At 38.7% G+C, this 23,616-nt stretch overlaps 2 protein-coding genes across 4 annotated transcripts in view; one reads left to right on the top strand and one right to left on the bottom strand.

Moving 5' to 3' along the window:
- The window catches only part of Lrrn3 (leucine rich repeat neuronal 3), a 30,883-nt gene extending 23,520 nt beyond the window's left edge, over window positions 1–7,363 (top strand). The window contains exons 2-3 of one of the 2 annotated variants that reach the window (XM_021650918.2): window positions 2,125–2,279; window positions 4,406–7,363. In XM_021650918.2, coding sequence (XP_021506593.1) covers window positions 4,733–6,883 — 2,151 coding nt within the window. In that variant the 5' untranslated portion in view covers window positions 2,125–2,279; window positions 4,406–4,732 and the 3' untranslated portion in view covers window positions 6,884–7,363. The remainder of the gene's footprint in view (window positions 1–2,124; window positions 2,280–4,405) is intronic. The other variant, XM_021650919.2, reaches the window with a different exon arrangement.
- Window positions 1–23,616, bottom strand: part of Immp2l (inner mitochondrial membrane peptidase subunit 2) — an 829,626-nt gene that overhangs the window by 446,011 nt on the left and 359,999 nt on the right. The gene's annotated exons all lie outside the window — the stretch shown is intronic.

Below are 23,616 nucleotides of genomic sequence, written 5' to 3'. Positions count from 1 at the left end.
TCAAAGACCTCAACATAAAACCAGACACATTATATCTCTTAGAAGAAAGAGTGGGGAAGAACCTAGAACTCATTGGCACAGGAGACAACTTCCTGAACAGAACAACAACAGCTCAGGCTTTAAGCAACACATTGTAAGGAAAAGAGTAAGAAAATTTGTCTGCACATTAAGTACTTTTCATGAATTCATCAGTCAATTCATAACATATACTCCTAAAATCTTTAGGACTTAAGTGAAAATTAGAGATTTTTCCCTGAAGTATGGAATCCTTGATAAATGATGGAATGTAGGAAATCTTGTAAGTATATCAGTCATGATCGAATTCAATTTCCTAAATTTGAAATGTTTTTCAAAAGGTCTTTATCTTTCATTATGTGTGATCAAAACCATTGAATGGCAGCTGGAATGCTGGGTCCTGGGAGAAGAGGAGTGAGAATGATCTTTGAAATTCTGAGAAATTTACTTAAGGTACAGTTAAGCTGGTCAACTTACCTTTAATTACATAGTTAGTTATTTTTAAACTTTTTATACCAATGCTTAGGAAAAGGAAGAAAACTTTTAAAATCAACTATATAGCCCAAATCCTCAAATGGCCAATAGTGGTAAATATTTTCACAGTGGCAAAGCTGAAACATAAGTTTAAAAAAATTAACTATATTTTAAAATGGCTGTAACAGCCATCATTTTCTCACTTTCACACACACAGTTCATAAAGAAAGGTAGAATTTTTATCTTTTATCAATAGGGGAAAGTTGCCATAAAAGTGTGGGGATGCATCTTTTCTCTATTCCCTTCTGACTGTTGTTTATTGTTGGATCCCAGAATCATTTTTTAAATTATGACAATTATTGTTTGAATTTATATCATTCAGTAAAAACTATAGAAAGACACACTCGTAAGTTATTAATCAGCAAACTATTAACTAAGTTCTGATCAACCAATTAAGTGTATTAATATAATCAAATAAACTGAGCTGAATAATAATCCCAATCACAATAATATTATGCTCTAGGAAGAATAATAATCAAATCATTAAATATCTAGGAAAAATAATTAGTCACTATACAGATATTCACATCTAATAACCTAATATATTGTCTATGACAAATTATCTCAGTTTGAGTAGATTCTTAAAGAATCCAGTAGGCAGGGAGAAAATGAGAAAGGGATGGTTCGATTGGGAGGGAGGAAGGGAGGGGGCTACAGCTGGGATACAAAGCAAATAACCTGTGATTAATATAAAAAATAAATAAATCAATAAATAGAAAAAGAGGAAGATAAAAAGAATCCAGTGAACTAGGAGTTGTAGTCTTTCTTTCACTCAAACTTCTTGTAATAAAATGACACTTCTGCTTTGTATAGTAGATCCTTTTAAGTTTAGCTGTGTGAGTCAGGCCTTCATCTTTACTAGCTTTGGCAAAATGAATTTTCTAAACTTCAAAACCTGAAGGTGAGAGTTTTACCAAATTAAAAAACAAAACAAAAACAAACAAACAAACAAACAAACAAAATAAACCACTGTACTAGATCTTAATTTTTTTTTTAAATTGTTAACATGTGGGCAGCATGACAGTCTCAAAATAATTGAGCAGGTAAGAGGGGGGTGTGTCCTAACCACACCCTACCCTTACTAGGCATGTGGTCTAAGGCAAGAGAGGCCAAGCAGGAGTGATAATACTGTAAGGTTTCAGGGCCTGTTCGTTAGGAGCACGTGGCTAGACAGGATCTCAGTAGCCTAGCTCACAGGGCCACTGCTAACAGAACAATTGCTAACAGGGACACTCAGAAGCTCTGAAGCACTGAGAAGTAACACAATACTGCTTCTGCCTTAGGGCTGTGCAAATAACCCGCAATAGCGGGTTATTGACAGACCTCCCATGCCTCAGCCTGAACAAGCACACCACCACAAGAACTCTTATGTTAAAAGTCTTCTGGATGAACCTAGGTCAAGCTCTGTTGTCTCCAGGTTATAGCCATGCAATTGATGAAATGGAACCAGAAAAATATTCTGATTAAGCATAAATATAAATGTTCAAAGATACCCACCAAAAAAATTTCAAGATGAAAAGTTACATTCTATATTAATCATGCCGCTTAATAATCCACGCTGCGGTTAACTTGCAGGATATTGGCTCCGCTTCCCATAGCTGGAGGAACCTGATACAGCAATTAGCTGGCAGAAGTCATGGCTCCTCTGTTCTCAGCTGAGTGATTTATGAAAAAACGGAAATTATTTTGCGCTTTCCACCTAGGCTCTTCCTTCACCTTGGACATAAGAGGTAATGAGCTTCTATACTGGTTATCTTCAGGTGCCATTCCTGTAGCCATCCATATCTCTGGCTTCACTCTTGCATGTATTCCACCAATCTGTTTCCTAGTGCTTCGAGCCTCCTGACTGAAAGTTCACTATAGAAAGTGATAACGTCAAAGTGATCTCTTTCTCTTGTGGCAACTAACCCAGTAACTGAAACACGGACTTTTTCGATAAATGAATGAACCGTGCAAGCAACTCTCAAGCCATTTCAATGAAGCGGGGTAAAGAGAAAGGTGGAATTGAAAGTAGGGAACTGTGCTAGATGTCACTGCTTAGCTCATTCCGCAGTCAGAAACACTCTTGCTCTCAAGGGCTCACGCGGAGGAAGGAAGTGCCCGCATACTATTTGACCATAATAAAACAGTATTATTTCTATACACCATGGGTCACTCGAAATCAGCGGATCTCAACCTGTGGGTCCTGAGCCTTTTGAGGGCCACATGTCAGATATCCTGCAAATCGGTATGTATACATCACTACTCATAAAAGAAGAGAAGTTACAGTAATGAGGTACCAATAAAATAATTTTATGATTGGGAGTCACCATGAGGAACTGTATGAAAGGGTCACAACATTAGGAAAGTTGAGAACCACTGCAGGATTTGACATTTAGAGTCTCGTATTCCTTTGTGTTATCCTCAGAATTAATAATTCATAATTATGTAAAGATATAGTTAATTAACAGTTTTTGTAACTAGTAAAACAAATCAAATTACATCAGTTAACTTTATTTAAGATTAAAAAAGGAAGGAATGGCTTGCTTACGCTACAGGTAAAGTGATGGAAATGTGCGTTTTAGCGGACTCCATTCACTGGCACACGTGATCCAGTTCCCACGGTCAGAAACTGGAGATGAAAAGGCAAGCAAGTCTCCTGTTCTCCAGGAGGTGTGACTGAAAGCACAAAACGCTGAGAGGCAGGAGGGAAAGTTATCTGGAAGGCAGGCTTCCCAGAAGACACAGGCTTAAACAGTGAAGAAAACCATTCCAGGGTCCCTGACTCAAGGCGAGTTAGTAGTTAACCGAGACATAAAATCACACTTCTGAGTGCTAAGGGGAAGAGACAAGTTAGCTGTGAGTTTGGACTGCAGGTGATTTATAATTTTATGTTAAAATAGTAATATTTCTACATCTCCGCAGAGAACACACGCCATTTATGCTTATGTGTTTATGTGTGTTGGCCATATTCTCATGCAATTATGCCATTTTATCCATAAATGTGGGGAGGCAACAAGCCCAAAATGAAGAATCTGGCCATGCCTGACTCTGAAATAAGTGAAGAGTGGCAGCATCTCACCAGCACCTGCCTAGACGGAGCACAGACCTGCCAGGACTCTGTCCTCTTGAGTGGAGCATACCTCAAACTGTAATTTGCTTTTGGAACTCCTTATTTTTCTGTGACAAAGATGCTGGTGTCCACTTAAAGAAGGGATATCCACTCTGCTTGCCATAAAGCAGTTGCTTTTTATTGTTAGTTACTGACGTAATAATTTGCTGAGTAAATCATTTTCAAGGACAATCAAATCCTAACCTGAAGTTAATTTTATACAGTAAGGTAGATTAGATGGCCTCCAAATTCCGCAACTCTCAAGTCTCTCTTATACAAAGCAGAGGATAGAGAGAGGTAAAATGAAAGTAGGGAACTGTGTTAAACATGATTCCTTGGCTCCTTCAGCAGTCAGGAACAGTTTTGCTCCCAAGGGCTGACTCTGAGGGAAGAAATACAGTCACACTATTTCATTATAATAAAACAGTATTATTTCTGTATACCACACCTTCAAGGCTATTGTTATTTTTTCACTATCATTAATTCAAAAGACAAAGCAAAATATAATAAAGTAAAATTAGAAATATAAACAAAGAATTGAAACAAATGAAAATTCTGGAAGCATATTTATTATGCTTAATGAAACTTCAGTCTTTTGAAGATTAAATTTATTTACCCACCTAATATCTGTGCCACAGTCATCAAAATGTACTGAAAGAACTGTAAACTCTAACAATATCATATGTGAATTAATTATAGTTAGTTAAACATTAATTATGGACTTTCCTCTTGAGCTAATTTTTCTCCTCTTTTGATTGCATTTAGAATATGCCTCTACAGCTGCAAGCACTGGACAAGCATGGGATTTGAATCTTAGGCTTCTAATAAATGAATCGCTCCATTTCCTATGACCATCTATACATATACCACCTTCGAAAAGTCCATCGACACTCCATCACAGAAGGAACAGCAACCATCATTTCTCCACTATGCATGCAATTTTGGAAAAATACATGTGTGGCACTCATTATTATTTCCATGAAGAAAACATGTACAGTTCTATGGCATTCATCATTTGACAAATGCCAATCCTTCCCTCATCAGTCGGCTCGGACTGAACTTATTGGCAGTGACTGGAATCCTTAAGGGCCTATGGAATTTCTGAAGACGAAAGCTAAGATGAAGGACATGCCACTCCAAATTCATGTGCTACTTGGCCTAGCTATCACTACACTAGTACAAGCTGTAGATAAAAAAGCGGATTGTCCAAAATTGTGTACATGTGAAGTCAGGCCTTGGTTTACCCCCAGATCCATCTATATGGAAGCATCTACAGTGGACTGTAATGACTTAGGGCTTTTAAACTTCCCAGCCAGGTTGCCTGCGGACACACAGATTCTGCTCCTACAGACTAACAATATTGCAAGAATTGAACATTCCACGGACTTCCCAGTAAACCTTACTGGTCTGGACTTATCTCAAAACAATTTATCTTCAGTCACCAATATTAACGTACAAAAGATGTCGCAGCTTCTTTCTGTGTACCTGGAGGAAAACAAATTAACGGAGCTGCCTGAAAAGTGTCTGTATGGCCTGAGCAACTTACAAGAACTCTACGTTAATCACAACCTGCTTTCCACCATTTCTCCCGGAGCTTTTATTGGCCTTCACAACCTTCTCCGGCTTCACCTCAACTCAAACAGGCTGCAGATGATCAACAGTAAGTGGTTTGACGCTCTGCCCAACCTAGAGATTCTGATGCTCGGGGACAACCCCATCATCAGCATCAAAGACATGAACTTCCGGCCTCTCCTCAAGCTTCGCAGTCTGGTCATAGCGGGCATAAACCTCACGGAAATCCCAGATGATGCCTTGGTCGGACTGGAAAACTTGGAAAGCATCTCTTTTTATGATAATAGGCTTAATAAAGTACCCCAGGTGGCTCTTCAGAAGGTTGTAAACCTCAAGTTTTTGGACCTAAATAAAAACCCCATCAACAGAATCCGGAGGGGTGACTTCAGCAACATGCTGCACCTGAAGGAGCTGGGGATAAACAGCATGCCTGAGCTCGTGTCCATCGACAGTCTCGCTGTGGATAACCTGCCGGACTTGAGGAAAATCGAAGCCACTAACAACCCCAGGCTGTCTTACATCCATCCCAACGCATTCTTCAGACTCCCCAAGCTAGAATCGCTCATGCTCAACAGCAACGCCCTCAGCGCCCTCTACCGCGGAACCATAGAGTCCCTGCCAAACCTCAAGGAGATCAGCATCCACAGCAACCCCATCCGCTGTGACTGCGTAATCCGCTGGATTAACATGAACAAAACCAACATTCGCTTTATGGAACCGGATTCTCTCTTCTGTGTGGACCCACCTGAGTTCCAAGGCCAGAAGGTTCGGCAGGTGCATTTCCGGGATATGATGGAAATCTGCCTCCCTCTGATAGCTCCCGAGAGCTTTCCTTCGAGCTTGGAGGTGGAAGCCGACAGCTATCTGTCCCTTCACTGCAGAGCCACTGCCGAGCCCCAGCCTGAAATCTACTGGATCACACCTTCGGGTCAGAAACTGCTGCCAAACACGCTGAGAGAAAAGTTCTATGTTCACTCCGAAGGCACGCTAGACATAAGCAGGATAACCCCAAACGAAGGGGGCTTGTACACTTGCATGGCCACTAACCTGGTCGGCGCTGACTTAAAGTCTGTTATGATCAAAGTGGGAGGGTCTATTCCTCAGGATAACAACGCCTCACTGAATATTAAGGTGAGAGACGTCCAGGCCAACTCCGTTCTGGTGTCTTGGAAAGCGAGCTCGAAAATCTTCAAATCCAGTGTTAAGTGGACAGCCTTCGTTAAGACTGAAGGCTCTCATGCAGCCCAAAGTGCTCGGATACCGTCTGACGTCAAGGTGTATAACCTAACCCATCTGAAACCAGCCACTGAGTACAAAATCTGTGTTGATATTCCCACCATCTACCAGAAAAGCAGGAAACAATGCGTGAATGTCACCACGAAAAGTTTGGACCGTGACGAAAAGGAATATGGGAAGAGCCACATGCTGTTCATGGCCTGCCTCGGAGGCCTTCTGGGGCTCCTTGGTGTGATGTGTCTTTTCAGCTGTGTCTCGCAAGAAGTGAAGCGAGAGGGTGAACACAGCCCTGTGGTGCCTCACTTTTCCAAGCCGCCCTTGGCATTCAGTGAGCTTTACCCTCCTCCCGTCAACCTCTGGGAAGCCGGCAAGGACAAAAGGGCATCGTTGGAGGTAAAAGCAACTACTATAGGTGTACCCACAAACGTGTCCTAAAACAGTCAACCAAACCCACTTCAGAGAAGAGCTCAGGACTGCAGTAGCGCTTAAAAAATAAATAAATAAATAAACAACAAAAACCAGGCAGAGGAATGTCACTTTCCGGAAGGAAGCTTCAGTGCTGCCCCTGACCAGCGGAAACACGGGAAACTTGAGCGTTTTAACCGGCTGGCTTCAAAGGGTACTGTGGCAACCAAATAAAACAGTTCCATTTTCTAGAACTTTCATGTAACTTTTATGTCAGAACTACAGTTAATGTGACCAGAAACATTTCTGTATTTTTTTTAAGTATAGAAGAGTAGTTGAACTGAGCAACCTCTCCTCCTGTGTTGTATTACACATTATTAGCCACGAGCTTTTGCAGTGACCAGATAAACTTGAATTGACACGTGGTGTGACGGACAAATTCTGTAGAGTAGACACAGTGAGTATGTGGACCTCTTTTATAAGGAAAAATACATTTTGGATTAAAATCAATTGCTTTTGTCTTGTTTTTGTTTCTAAATAAAGAATAATTTCTGGGAAATAGCATCTGATTAGAAGTCATTTAGATACCAGTGTTTCTTAAAGGTGTTTTCTACAGTCACATTTGGAATGTTAACAGTGAGACTTTTATTGGATTTGGAAACCACATTTTTCTGATACACAAAAATGGATGTTAGATAGCATTTTATCAATACTAAAAGGCTATAATGTTATATTTAACACGTTATTAATTAAAATAAATCCTCCAGAAAATTATGAATTCATTTAAAGATTTTTTTTCAAAGAAGGAGCTTTTGGAAGAAGATTTAAATGTTTGGTTTAAAGGATGTAAATCCAATACTGGGGTATGTCAAGGCCTAATATTAACAATTAATCAATTAGCTGGAAGTTGGTGCTATGCCAAAACTTTTGCCATATTTCAGTAGGACTTATCTATCTAAACGTATGTTCACATTTCTTTGAGACTTCAAATAATGAACTTCAACGATGTCATAAGTAATTTAATAACCTGCTACACCAGAAACACAGTAAGGAAATCACATGTTCCATTTTAACAGCAGAGTTTTAGAATTTCACTATAAAATCTGAGTAAGTAGCAAAACTTTATAAGGTTCAACTTTTTGAAACTCTAACTTACATTTTTCTCTTTTCCAATATGAAAACATGTGATACAACTGATTCCAGTGTTCACTGTAAAATAAAATGCAGTTTAGGTTTAGAAAGAGCATCCATCTATGAAAACTAGACTCAGTTTAAACTTGCTATGTAACATAGGGTGGCCTTGAACTCATGATCCCCCTGCCAGAACCTCTCATTAACACAGGTTACAGGTGAATACAGTTGATAAAAAAATGCCAGGAAACAGTTTCCTTAACTGAGAATGAACTCTGTAGGTGATTTAGGGTAAAATACAGCAATAAAGAACAATCCAGTAAGATGTCTATAAAGTATCTAAAAACATATGTTAAAATGATTTCAGATTATAACATGAAAATACCATTTTGAAATCCTTTATATGAATGAATTTTACTTGAAAAATTAACAAAACTACTGAGATTGAGAAGTTCAGTCATCTCACTAATAAAAGCAATTCATCAAAAACAACTTCTTTGCATAAAGGAAACATTCTAAATCATAAATACCGATCTTAAATAATAAGCCATAGTTTTAATGGACAAATTGCTTTTCTCTCCAGCTAGGAGCTTCTATATTAATAACTGCTGTGCTGTTTAACACTTTGCAGTAGCTGAGTACATATTACCAGCAGCCTGTAAGCACTCCCAGCATGGCAGCCATATCAATTTATTTGTTGATATTACACATTTCCTTTGTCTTAGCATTGACAGTTTCTAATTAAACCCTAGCTGTTTTTGACAATGTGGAAGGTAATTGCTATGAACTCTTTAAAAATGAAAGGACAAACTGTGTTAATTTCTACAAAACTGAAATATGGAACTTGTTAATTCAAATGTGTTTCCCAAGCACAAACTTTACAACCTGATGAATCACTATCACACAGAAGCTGACGTTGGAATTTATCAGTAAGACATGCTCATAGATCATAAAAGGTTTCAGCACCATGGACAGAGCTTTGTGAGCATCAGCTATTTATCAAAAATTTAAGAGCTGAAGTATGACCTATTAGGATGCAGTTATTGTATAGGTTGGGAAGAAACTGAGTGTGTTTCTTGTGCTTCTTTTACATTTACCTTCATGAGAAGCCATCACAGCCAATATCTAAAGCTTACAATGCATACCAAGCATTAGGAAGGCGAAATCACGCCCCACATTTACTTCATTATTTGTACCAGATATTACTTCTTTTGAAAATTGCCATGAAATAAGACCAACTAATAAATAAATAGTAGAAGGCATGTAAATTATTTTGTCACTAACAAATCGATGCAAGTACTTAATGTTATTGTTTCGTTTAAGATTTGATCAAATGCATCAGCAAGAAAGAATTCTGCTTCAACAATGAGACTAGAGCTTAATATTCCTATACAACCTCCTAACCAGTCACGACATAAGTGTGCACTAGTCAAATGACTCACATGTGATTTACAGGTGAGCTGGACCCCATGGAATTACCAGCTGCAGTGAAGTTTACTTAAGCAGAAACATTCTGATGCTCAGACCTCCACAAATACCCAGTGACGTACTTATCTTTATGGGACAAAAACAATCTCACACAAAAATTATTTGAAAAGAATGACAATAGTCTCACATATTTTAGCACAACCAAAACTCCCTATTTTAGAAAAGAAAGCATGCCAAAACAAGGTGAAAATAGTCACGATTGTGTAATGAAGTTTTGATAATCAATACACTGCCTGCACAAAACTGGTGTCGTTACATGGAGGTGAAATCTGTTAGCTGGTGATATCCTGGCTGTCCTAATATTACAGGACACTGCCTTAGATATGCAAAGACACGGATGCAAATGAACTCATGTGCTGTCAGGTGAATGAATGTACAACAGGTACAATTACATATAGAACATGATTCTGAAGGGCTAACAAACAACTGTTACTAGTTGGATATTACAGCATGCTTTTGTCTCCAGAAAGGTGGATTTTTAAAATAATTTATTTTTTATGTACATTGGTTTGTAGCTGTACGTACCACACTACTCAGAAATCACAGAACTTTTGAGCTCAAATACATAACTTATAAAAATATGCTGACATAGGAGCTTGTTAAAAATATATTGATTTTTATTCTCTGTATCACTAAGACTAGCCTAATACTATCTTTAGGCTGATTAAACACAGGATCCTATCTATTTCCCAGAACTGTTTTGCCTGCATGCATGTCTATGTGAAGGTGTCAGATCTTGGAATTACAGACAGTTCTGAGCTGTCATGGGGTGCTAGGAAGTACTTGGTCCTCTGGAAGAGCAGTCATTGCTCTAAACTACTGAACCATCTGTCCAGCACCAGCAGATTTTATTTTAGCTTAGGGAGGTTAGTCATCCAAGCAAAGGAAAAATTAAATTCAAGGAGGTAAAATTTAGCACTGATCAAGATGTTTATATCTCTTACAAGGAAACTCACCTGGCTCCCAAGAGATCCTTTTCCCACTGACTCTTAAAAATTTCAAACTGTAATATCTAGCAATCACAAAATTCACAATAAAACAGCAAATTTTAAAGGAATAAGTTTGCTAAGGAAGGGAAAAATTCCCCCAAAACTTCCCTGCAACTATAAAAATCAGGATAAACTTCTAATTTCTGTACTAGAATTTTCAAGACATAATAGTTCATGATATTTGTAGATGTCATAAATATGTGTTTACCTTCATCCTTTCTAACTGGTATATATTTTAAAAATCATAGCATTATGTGACCACAGTAGAGACCAACAATTTATAATTAAAGCATACAGAATACTGTCTGGGATTATCAATTTAAAAATCCAGTTGGGCTTCCCATGAATAGCATTTAATAATCTCTTGTACAAACAATGAATTCAATGTGGGGTGTAATTCACCTTCCTAATACTTCCCATTGAGGGAATCAGAGTGTGCTATAGATACTTCCCTGGTGTTTGGGATACCAGTTTCCAAGCTGGGAGAGACAAAATTTGTTCTTAAGTTCTCAGAAGTGACATTATTAAAATAAAGTAACCAAACATATCAAAACAATTTTTCAAAAGTATTTGACACGATATCAGGACTATTAAGGTCAGAAACTTACAGTAAATTAATCCTTAATAGTTACAAAGAAAAAAATACAGGCAATAAGAAGCCAAAATTCTTATCCACAAAATAACATAAAGGCAATGTTTGCTTCTCAGTAACCCAGCATTCAATAACTCAGCATTTTAATACTTAATATTTCATAGAAAAACACTTCTTTTATGAGGATAACAAAACATGTTCTCATTATATATCTGCAAATCAATTCAGGTCCATGCATGCAATAAATCACGGCCTCCCAATCTTTCAAAAGTCATAAAACAGTAGGAAACAAAAGGCCCACTTCTTTCTCTTAGCAATATTTTTATTCATATAATCAACAAAAATTAAGTAATTATAGCATGAAAAGAGCTTTACTAAAAAAAAAAAAAAATGTGTGTGAGGTATATGGAACAAGGTCTCCTTCCAATGAATAATGGGAGACTTGATCCATTTCATTCCTGAAGAAATCAGTTAAAACATCTGATATTTTCCTATAACAGAAAATATCACTTCAAAACTGTTATTGATATTTGTATTAATATACATTATTATTAACTTGGGAAGAAGGAAAATAACAAGGAAACTTTTGCCAACACTGAACGTCAGACTCAAAATGAGCAATGATTTTTAGGGTGTTTTACCAGGCTTAAAAAAAAAAGAAAACAAAAAGATGAGAAAAAGTAACTTCATAGTCAGGAGCCCAAAATATGATGACACTTCTTTCTCACTCTCTCTTCCTCTCTCATTTGCCCTCTGCCAGACAGACCATTTAACTTATTTATATAAAATCAATCCTATATTATATACATGTACAGATGCCTTATTCACTCATAGAATGCCAAGGAATACAGTAGTAATATTCCTACTTTACATCCCATGTTACCATATAACTATGAAACAGTGTGAAAAAATTAAGTAGGTTTTCTCCCTCTCAGTAGAATGGGAAACACAAAGAAAAAGATACAAGATCATGAGCAATGATAACACCCAGTCTACCAGAGCATGCCTTGAGCCATGAAAATAGGTGATTTGGAGAATGGAAACAATACATCGCCATGATAACCTTGGCCAAATCAGTACCGTAAAAATGAAATAGAACTCTAATTGTTATTATCATCTAATCAACTACATCAACATGTTCTTCTAAAACATTCCAATCTCAGGTTTACAAACAGGACGTGAAGACAAAGTTTGATGGATTTCTCTGAGTGCTTGTCAAAGACTAACAACACTAATTTTTTAAGGACCGAGGAAAAAGAAAATCTATGGATATTGTTATAAATAAAAATTTAGATAAGCGTATTTGCCAAGTGTCCAGTGGGTACAGGGCCTACTAAGATACTTTTCTTTCTGTATTTATTCCTCTATCGATCTGATGGTTCTCACAATTCTACTAGCTATGAGTGGAGGATGGTCAATCAACAGCTAAATGTTTTCTAAGGTTCAGATTACAGCCACTTCTAAAAGAATGTAGCTTAGAAGGAAGGCACCTTCTCTGTTAGAAAAAAAATTAAATAAAAGCTAAAAAATTAAAAAAACAAAACAAAACAAAACCAAAACAAGAGTCCTCCCAACTCTCTGCCAGCAGGAAGATTCTTCAACTGCCTTTGCTCCACCAGTTAAGGAAAGCAGCGATCTCCCAGCTCTGTGTGAGGACTCGGTGTGCGGGGCAGCCTGGCATTGCTCGTGCCTCCTAACCTAACCAACCTCCAAAACCCCAGGGGAGCACATTTGTGAACTAAGGCTACAGTTTTAGAGAGAACACCATTATTTCATGGAGTTCAGATGACACGGATTGTTTGGTGATAAATGGAACAGAAAAAAACTTAAATAAAAATAAGCAAAGCCATGTGACTAAGAACCTGCAGGGGCTCGTTTAATAGCAAGTCATCCAAAATTGCCAGTCAAAGACAGGAGTGGCTGTTTAAAACAAATACTACAAAGGTATCCCCTTACATAAGCTAGGACGGCAGGATAACTTTTACCACACACGCTTGAAAGTTATTCTGCTCAGAACTTCTCTCGTTCCCACTGACTTCTTCCTATACTGGGTTTATGCTATTACTTAGTTGTCTTTCAAGTAAATTGTAGAGCACCTTCTTATAGAGCTCCTTCTCAGTAAGATGATTTGGAAAGCAGCAGCGACAACACACTGAAAAACTTTCTTCATAATGTATCATAAAAAGTACTAGGTTTCACTACTGCATTTTGTTTGATCTGCCCCAACTCAGCAAGAAATGATTTTAAACAGGGAGACAAATCATGGTCCATGTCACCTGCATTTTATCCGCTCACTATCTACCGGAAAATGTGTGCTAGAAGCCATACCAATTGCTGGACATTCTGAGTGAGACCTTTGGCATCAAAAAAGCAGTGAAAACGTAGGTATTAACAAATTAATCTGGAAAGTTCAACACATTAAAAGTAGTGCCATCCTAATAATTAAGAAAGGCATAGGAACAGCTCATATGTGTTGAGAAATCCAAAGCATTCGAAAGGAGCCTCAAAGGCTGTGAACTCACATTGCTTCATGAAATCACCGAACTAGAGAACGCAAGTAGATTAGACATGGCTCGAAGGTAATAACGGGCTGTAGCATTTTAAAGCCATAAGAACACTGAGCAAATAGGGTAAAGTTCTAATAGAGGAAAGAGGGAGAACCAACTGGAGACTAGGTAAGGGCCAAGCCAGGCTTTATGTGGTGTTAGCCACGGTGGAAACTATCATCCCAGAGACAAGCCATGCCAAGTTAAAAGCAGCATGAGGACTGCATCAAGGTACACAACCCCTGTTAGTTTTGTCCTAATCTGCCACCACAGAAACACACAGCGGCGTGTACATCCTCACTGACCCGTGATCTTCTATGGTAGGATCATCCAGGATTTCGGGATGAACTAATTTCAGAATTGCTTTCAAAGCACCCCCCCCACACACACACTTTTTGAAAATATATGAGAGCCAAAATGTCACTGTGGCTCTCCACTGCCTCCAGAGAGGGAAATAAGTAAAAGAAGAGCCTAGAAATTTGGGGTAATTTTATACATTAAATTTTAAATAGGGTGTAAATTTGTGGTCTATAGCTTTGAATGCAAGCCTGACATAATGCTATTTCCACTACCATTTGCATTTCCCTTTTAAGTTTTCAGAAATGTGTTACACAGGATTTGAAAAGTACGTAAGGATGGAAACAGGGGCAGACAGCATTCAGTTCCGCGCACTACGCTCTATGAAACATCACAGCTCCCTGGGAGGCAGCAGGTCACTCTCTTCAGTTGTATTTTACATTTTTATGTACTATTATTGCCTAGTTAGGGTGCTGGACTCACGCTGTCTTCATATGCACAGCACATATGTAGCTAGGCAGGTAACTGCGCACACACGTTCTAGGCTTGCTGGATACTGGGAGCACCTGGGAAGAAGGAGCTGATGTAATATGAAGTTATTGAATACAGAGCTTTTTAAACTCTCATCTTGCAGCCCCTTTCCACCTTAGATGTTTTTACAGGACCCCAAACACACGGGTTTATAAAATAAATATAAATAAAACATTTACTGATAATAAAACACAAGGAATTAACCTTTACGCAATTCATTAGTATGCATATATATTTTCTATTTAGGAAAGATGAGACATTTGCATATTAATAAGGTAAGCATAATTGCCCACATTTATATATCATACCCTTTACTTATTTTAAAACTTGACTTTTTAATACTGTAAGACACATCTTCAATATTTTCCATCATACATCAATATTTTGATTTTGTAATTGTCAATGCTGTGAATGCTAATTTTCATAAATACATAGCACAAAAAACAAAAGTGTTTTTAGGGCCAACTCAGAATTTGTAAAAATTTAGTCCTACTCCTAAATCAGAGTTCATTTAATAATAGTTTATGTAACTTAAGTCTGCAATTCAAATGGCAATTTTTAAAATCAAGCCTTCGAATGCAATATAATCTGAAAATGTCTAAATTTAAACCTTAAATGCTGAGGAATAGTGGTAGGAAGATGCTGAAAGCACTTGTAAGCCGAGCCAAGATGCTTCAGGCAACGTGAACTGGGTCCACAGAGCTTGTGCGTTCTGTGTAGCGGAAGCAAACTAAAAGCAGCTGCGAGGCAACCCCTACGGCAGCACCCTGAGCTTGCTCTGAACGTGATTTTGAATTCATCTGTGATCACTGGGCGTTCGCCAAGGCAGTCCTCCTCACACAGTTTCGTGATTCTCACAGTCACTTTTGCCATTTCCACATGAGGTTCCGACCAAGAGTTTAGGAAGCTGGGGTCAGGCCTGGAAAGATGTCTCAGCGGTTAAGAGCACTGGTTTCTCTTCCAGAGGGTCCAGGTTCAATACCCAGAATTACTTGTGGCTCCAGTTTCAGGGGAACCAATGTCCCACTTCCAGCCTCTAAATGTACAAAGCATGTACCTGGTAGACAGGCAGAAAACCCATACACCTGAAAGAAAAAATAAGTAAGCCAGGTGGTAGCACATGGCTTTAATCTCAAAACCCGTGAGGCAAAGGCAGGAGGATCTCTGAACTTGAGGCCAGCCTGGTCTACAGGTGAGGTCCAGGACAGCCAGGGCTACAAAGAGAAACCCTGTCTTTTTTTTTTTTAATTTAAATAATTTATTTTATTTTCAAATAATATTGCATCATATACTTCTTTTTTAATTTTCATTTTTTTATATTTATTACAGCTTATTCAATTTTGCGTCCAAGCTGTAGCCTCCTCCCTCATTCCCTCCCAATCCTACCCTCCCTCTCTCATCTCTTCCCATGAGGCTCTCCATGTCCACTGATAAGGGAGGTGTTCTACCCTTCCATCTGACCCTAGCCTATCAGGCCTCATCAGAATTGGCTGTGTTTTCTTCCTCTTATGGCCTGGTAAGTTTGCTCCCACTTCACGGGAAGGTAACCAATGAGCCAGTCACTGAGTTCATGTCAAAGAGAGTCCCTGTTTCCCTTACTAGTGAACCAATTTGGAGACTGAGCTGCCATGCTGTCTTGAAAGAACAAAATAAATTAACTAACTAACTAATTAATTTTAAAAAAGAATCTGGAGTCAAATATAAAGAGATTATTAAAGAAGTATATTACATCAGAGCAATTTAACTCAAGGCTAAAAATAATTTAAACTATTGGCATACTTCTGTTATGGAAAGCATGACAGTAGATCATTTTGCTATTCATTGGTCTCAAAGGTGCTTTAGGTAACTGTGATATAATATATTAACATAGTAATTTTCAGTTCTTTGACAATATTTCTTTTGAAAGCCTTCCTAAAAATTTTCGCATGAAGCAAAGGACAAAATTCTAAGAAATTCTAAAAAAAAATCTAAAAAAAATCCAAATTTGGTCAAGCAGATACATTTTCCTTAATATTTAAATCATGGTATCTAAGGATCTGGTACCCAGAGCCAGCTCCTGAGTTTCACGCTCCTGCCACAGCTCAAGGATATGTTCCACTCAGTATGGTAGGACAGAAAAGAGCCATATATCCTGCCAGACAACATACGAATGTGTCAACAGACCGTGTATTTATTAGTAAGAGGAAGCCTGCCACAACATGATGCCATATTGCTCAGGTCAACAGTTTATTAACATAAGGTCACATTATTATTTTAAAATATATTCCTTAACGGCCAGGCAATATGGAATAATCTTTTAAACCCAGTACTTGGGAGGCAGAGGCAGGAAGATCTACGTGAATCCCAGGCCAGCCTGAAATATGGAACAAATTCTAGACATGCCATACATATACAATAAGACTCTCTATCAAAAATAGTTTAAAATACAAAATAGTTTTGGCAGTGTTGTTGTTAGTGTGTTATTGCAGAAGTAACAGATAGTTAATAAACAAAATTAAGTACAAAAAGGAAAGTTCAACCTCACTATCAGCTTACAGAAGCCTAGCTAGTCTAGTTTTTTTTAACTACTGTCAATTATTTGTTGAAAAGAAAAATTTCTGTTGGAAATATAAATTAGTACATTTATAAAGTGTACATTTATATATATACTATTTTACTATATTTATATATATACACTAATATATAAATAAATGAACTATAAATTAGTACATTTATAAAGTTTACATATATATACTAGTGTACTATATACATATAAATGTATACTTTATAAATGTACTAATTTATAGTATATTGACATATTAATGTATAGTACACTAGTAAATATACATATATATACATTTATATACCAATTATCATATTTATAGAAAACAATATGGGATGTTCAGAAATATTCACTTCTAAACACTCACAGGATCCAGCTGTGACTGGTACATACTGAAAGGAAAGCAAGTCACTCTTCAAGAAAGACACATAGCTATGGTTACTGCAGCACCACCCACCAGAGACAAGCCACAGCCTCTCCAGGTGCTTATCCACACAAGGATGGATCAGGAAAACCTGGTGTGTATGCTTAAGAGAGTATTGTTCTTCTACAAAGAAAAATGGGATTGTATCCTCTGCAGGAAAATGGATACAAGTAGTGGTTACAGAGTTAAGTGAAAATACTAGTTTCACATTTTTTTTTCTTTTTTAATGTGGCAAGTAGAATTTTTATAAAAGGCATCCTAAAAACAGTAGCAGAGGGACTACCAAGAAAGGTTCACATGGCCGTAGGAGAGGTAAAAGGAAAGAATAAGAAAAGGAGGTTGGAACAGCGGAAATTATCAAAGTGTGATGTATGTAGATATGTATGTATGTAAATATCTAAGAGAAGCCCATTGATAAAAGCAACCGAAATATAGCAATTACAGTTTTAAAAATCTGCTATTCTGCCTTTGAGGAAATTTAGAATACCATCTCTTTCCACTACTTTCATTTAATACTAAGTAAAACTACCCACACTTTCCACGTGGCATAAAAGCCATCCAATTTCAGAATGGAGGCCTTAGTGATCATGTCTTTCTCACATTTAGCCCCAAAGTCCCCGTGTGTGAGCTGCAGACCTCACCCTCCCTTGTTGGCCAGTCCTCCAAAATCAGCCTGGTCCATTAGGCTATACATAAATTTTTTCTCTCTCACAGTACTCCGAGCTATTTCTTTCCTCTCATCTTAATTTGTTCTTTCTAGAGCAAAACAGAGATACCCACAAGACAGCCCTTATAAACTGATGATTGTGCTCCCTTGCCCTTAACTTTTCCTTGCTCCACATGGAAGAAACCCAGAACCTTAAAGGAGCTGATGAATTTTGGATGTGATCCTAGTCTTAAAACAAGCAAGAAACTAAATGCAGTCAACCAAGCTTCCTCATCTGCAACCTCTTTTTCTTCTGGGCAAGTCACATCATCCACATACATTCCTGAACTATTTTCCAAGAGAAGTAAAACAGCTCCCAGACAGTCAAGGTTATTTGATGATACCTGATGTCACATGACACGCTTAATATCAATCTCACTAGCACTAGAATAAGTAAATGGTAAGCATCAGCATAGCCTTTGGTACAAGGAAAAAGTATTTAAGCTCTATGAGGAAGATGTTACCAAGGGCCATTATTTAGATTACAAGTGAGAAACTCAGTAAGAGAACTTACAGCAGCATAAAAGAACAGGAGAAACAAGTTTCTATCGGAAAAAGGGAGAGGGTTTGTTCTTCACAGAAAAGCAAAATAACTGGTGTTTCCTTTTAAATGCCTACTGCAATCCTTAAAACCTGTCAAATGCTGCACCCTCCCCATTAAAGACCCTCCCTTCTCTCATTTTCCCCTTCCTTTCCCACCATAAAACCTATATGGGAGCAGGAATAGGAATGGGAGAGCTGGAAGGAAGAGAAAGAGGAGGAAATGATGTGACTGTGTTGTAATTAAAAATAAAAGAAATATAAGTATTTTCTCATTTGTGTTAATTACAAATTAAAACAACTTTGTTTAAGCAAAGCAGCTCAGGAGAGAGCATGGAATGGCAATGTGGTGACTCAACCAGCACCACCAATTGGTTGTTTTGTTGGGTTTGGTTGGGTTTGGTGTGGATTGGGCTTTGCTGAGGAATGAGACGATAAGGCTCTAATGTTAGACTTATGAGCAGACTCCCGATAGAAACACCAATTGACTGATGGCACGCTCCCTCCATGGGGCCTGGTGACTGACCACACATCCTAGTATTTCATCATTAAGCCTGCTGACCATCAAATCCACAATGAAGTATGAGCATGTCTGAGAAGGAGACTATAAATTAGAATAAATTAGAACAATCAAAGCTTAAATTTATTTTGACATTTGACTTGTAAACACTTTCAATCTATTTGCCACATTAAATAAACATAGCACATTGCAACTCACATACATTTCATGAAAATGTATCCTAGTCTGCACAAAGAATGCAAATATTCTCTCTCTCTCTCCACTACCATCATGTCAGAGGGGGCAGGTTTTATTAACCCTTAAGAAGCCATAACAACAAAGAGAAAGTAGTGAGCATCTACCACCACAGTTATGGTAAGAAATAAACCCAAAGTCAACAATCAGTGGTGGAACTGTCATTTAGCATTTTATATCAATTAATTTAAAGCTTAATACGGCTTCTATTAACTTCAGAAAAAAAATAAGAGGAACTAGGAGAGAAACCATGGCATTGTAGCTGTAAAGAGGTGCTGTGGGAAAGGAAAGGCAAAGGTGAACTTGCTACATTCAGAACCCAGGAGCTGGGGAAATGGCTCCATCAGGCAAGGGCTGCACCAGCAGAAGAGCATGATCAGCCCAACACTCATTGTTCTTAGGGTGAGCTTGGGAGCAAAACAAATTTCATCCTGAATTGACACACCTCAGTTAATAACAACAGTTAATGAGAAGTGGAACAATAAAATAAAACAGCAAGCTTAGTACATTTAGGGACTTTCCAAGAACCACGGACTTTGATGAATTAAGTCTTTGCTCCTGTTTTAGAAGGTGGGTTCCGTGGCCTCAATGGTCTTTCTATCACAGTGTCAATTCTGCTAAGGGCTGAAGGTCTACTAAGGTCTTCGTGCCTGTTAGAGATGTAAAACGTGAAAGAAACATCAGGCCATGTCTGGGAGGCAGAAAGAAGGTAATCTGTGAGGCTTGCTAGCCAGCCAATTTCACTGATTTCTAATTAACACTAAAGGCCTTTTAAAAAGCCATATGGTAACCAACTACTGTAGAACCTTCATGTATATGATGTGTATGTCTATGTATGTGTAGGTACACACACACACACGCACACACACATGAAAGGAACTTTATGGCATTATCTTATAGTGGAAAACAATGCCCTAAGTAAACAAAGTATGTTACCAAAGAAAGCATTCAGTCCTGGGACATAGCCAGCAGCAGTGAGCCGCCACTCTCCCCAGAGCTGCTCTGTCCCTCCCACAGCCAGATTGCCTTCCCAAGGACTCCTGCCAGCACCAAGAACATGCAATGGTCAGCTGGCAACAGGGACACCCATATGGCTAACGTCCAGCGTAAGAACACAATAAACTTCCTGAACAGAACACCCACAGCTCAGGCACTAGACGTGAAGTGGCCACCCTCTCGTAGCCAGGTTGGACTACAGTAGAGTGACGACAACACACCCACAAAACCTTTCACCCAAAACTTGTCTTACCTACAGGTGTGTAGGGATAAAGATGGAGCAGATTGAGGGAAGGGCCAACCAATGACTGGCCCAACTTGATACTTATCCCATGGGAGAAAGCCAACCCCTGATGCCATTAATAATACCTTGCTCTGCTTGCAGACAGGAGCCTAGCGTAACTGCCTTCTGAGAGGCTTCATCCAACAGCTGATGGAAACAGATACAGAGACCCACAGTTAAACATTAGGCAGAGCTTGAAGAGTCTTGTGGAAGAGTGGGTGAAGGATTGAGGGAGCCAGTGGGGTCAAGGACACCATAAGAAGACCTACCAAGTCAACTAACCTGGGCACATGGACTGAACCACCATCCAAAGACCATTAATGGGCTGGACCTAGAACCTCTACACATATGTAGTAGATGTACAGCTTGGTCATCATGTGGGTCCCTAACAATTGAAGCAAGGGCTGTCTATGACTCTGTGGCGAAGTTTCACCTTACTGATAAATGCTCTTAGTGCTGAAAGACATTATACGGTCTGGAGGAGAAAAACAGTCCTTCTTCTCACACCGTCATGAACCCTGTGAGCATGACTATCACAGCAGCCTGCATGGAAGGTACACTGGAGCATTAGTGGCACAGAGGTTAAGGGAGTACACAAGCACATTTTGGCTTTAAAGCCCGCTCCATGAGATGGCATCCATGCGTGCCATTGTTAGTCAGGTAAAGAACCTTAGATTAGATAGGTCATGGGCCTTCGGGCCTTTGGGGGAAACCTACGACTGTTATCTCACTAAATGAAAATGGCAATGAAATGACTCCTGGTGACACATGCTATACATACAGATCAGTGCATTGCTCAACGCTCATTAGAGAAGCTTCTTCTCGCTGTAGATGGCAATCAAGGATGATCCACCAATGACACCTGAACCTCAGTCATGCCAATTCCTATGTCTGCATTCTGTGTTTACTTCATACACACATACAGTTGACTAAGTTTAATTGATTTACAGATACAGCAAGAGATTAGCAATAATAAAACATAAAAACTATTTTTAAAAGTAGAGTATTAACTAATATGTGAGTGTTCTCTCTCATTTTTTTCTATTTTACACTACTCCTGTTCCTGTGACACATAAGGATTGACTAAAAGACAGGAGATGAGTGATGCAGGCTGCGTAACTTAGCGTGTAAATACTGAGAGCTATGTCTCTCTGTCTCAACTACTTGGAGATAAGCCCCGTGCATAGAGTCGATACGGGGAGGGTGGTACATGGACCACGGGTGAGTCACATCCCTGCTGGCAGGAAGCAGTGTGCTCTCGGCTCTACCCAGGACCGCACACAGTGTGACTTTCTGAGAGTTTAACACTTTAGAGAAGAGCTGACCAAGAATGAAGGAGGACCTGGGGAGTAAATCCCTCCATGAGAAGGATTTGCGTACACACACACCGATACTAAAGTTCACCTACCAGGTTAGGAATGCTAAGACATCAGCACTAACATTTAATAACAAAGGGGACAGCATACTAAAAGAAGGATAGTTTAAAACTATCCTTAACATGTGACCATGTCAAGAAAACTTCCATTTATTAGTTTAATGCAATAGTTGTCTGCAGGGAACAAAGCCATGGCAAGTAAAACCAGGAATAAAGGGGAATTGGTGAATGCCTTTCTAGGGGACATAATTCAACACACCAAATGCAACTCTAAATTTAAAACCATGAAATCTCAATTACTGATACATGATCAAATTAAGAGATGTCGCAAAGCTGTAGTGGGTCGGTTAAATTTCTGGAGGAAAAGAGCTTGATGGAACAATAGCACACCTCCTCCACTTAGGTTCTATGATACCATTTATACTATTAAGACAAAGATAATTTAATTTTAAAGAAGGACACACTCCATATCCGAGTTATAACAACCAGCACGCCGGAAATTCCATTGAGATACCACATAAAATGATGTTACTGTATGAATGGAAAAAATTATTTACTTGCTGACTATTTATCACCAACTGCCTAATCCCAGCCTAATCACAGCATCACGATTTTCCATCACACAGAACAAAGCTCACACACAACAATTGCATCCTGTTTCATTTACGTAGACTGGGTTGTTTTTCTATTTCACACTTTCAGACCACATTGCTCAAAGAAATGGTAAATGAAATCAAGCTTGATAATCCAAGGAGTTGCACAAATGACATGAGAAAATAATTTGGTTTGAGAGGCAAAGACAGTAAATCACAACTTCAGGGCTCAGAATGATGCAAGGCACACACTTGAAAGCAATTTCGTTTCTGAAAACCATGGGGGCTCCAGCAGTTTTACCAAAGAGCAAGAGCAACACATTTAATTTTTGTGAGGATTGAATATGAATGAGCTGAGGAATTCCACTTCTATACAGGCATCCCCTCACTCCACTGGATACAGATGGACTCACCACACTTTCCTGTAGTCCCCTTTAAAATATAAAACAGAATTATTGCTTTTCGTTTTGTCCATGTGTTCAGAGAACGGGGCCAATGTCGCGTTGCCTAGGGTAATCTGGATGCCTTTGTTCCACTGGAAGAAACAAGTCCCCCTTTAGCTAAAGGTTTTCTGCTGCTTCTGTCTGCTCAGCACTGGCACGGCAAGGGTGACAGTCTCATAAAGAAAAAAGCTAGGGCACTCACTCCCAGTGGCTTGGCAACCCTCCAGCACTGACATCCTAAGCCCCTTGTGAACTTAGGGCCACAGGATCCGATTGAGACGGGAGGGATGCTGGTGTGTGCAGATGTGGTAGCCGCTTTTATTACTCAGTGCTGTAATTCACGGCTTCTCAACCCACTCTACATTTTAATGGCCAAACACGGAGAAGCAGCATATCACTTGTTCTAAAGGAAGCATAACTTATATGTAAAATTCTATAAAATGACGCAGTGAATCAAAGCAGTCTGCAAGAAAAGTGAACATACAGTTAGAAAAAGATTAGAGATAGCATTTTTATAAAGGTATCCTCTCACT

Source organism: Meriones unguiculatus, chromosome 1 (assembly GCF_030254825.1).
Source record: "Meriones unguiculatus strain TT.TT164.6M chromosome 1, Bangor_MerUng_6.1, whole genome shotgun sequence".
NCBI classification, from domain to species: domain Eukaryota; kingdom Metazoa; phylum Chordata; class Mammalia; order Rodentia; family Muridae; genus Meriones; species Meriones unguiculatus.
Note: the sequence above shows the minus strand (reverse complement) of the source record. Positions and strands in the feature narration are given on the sequence as shown.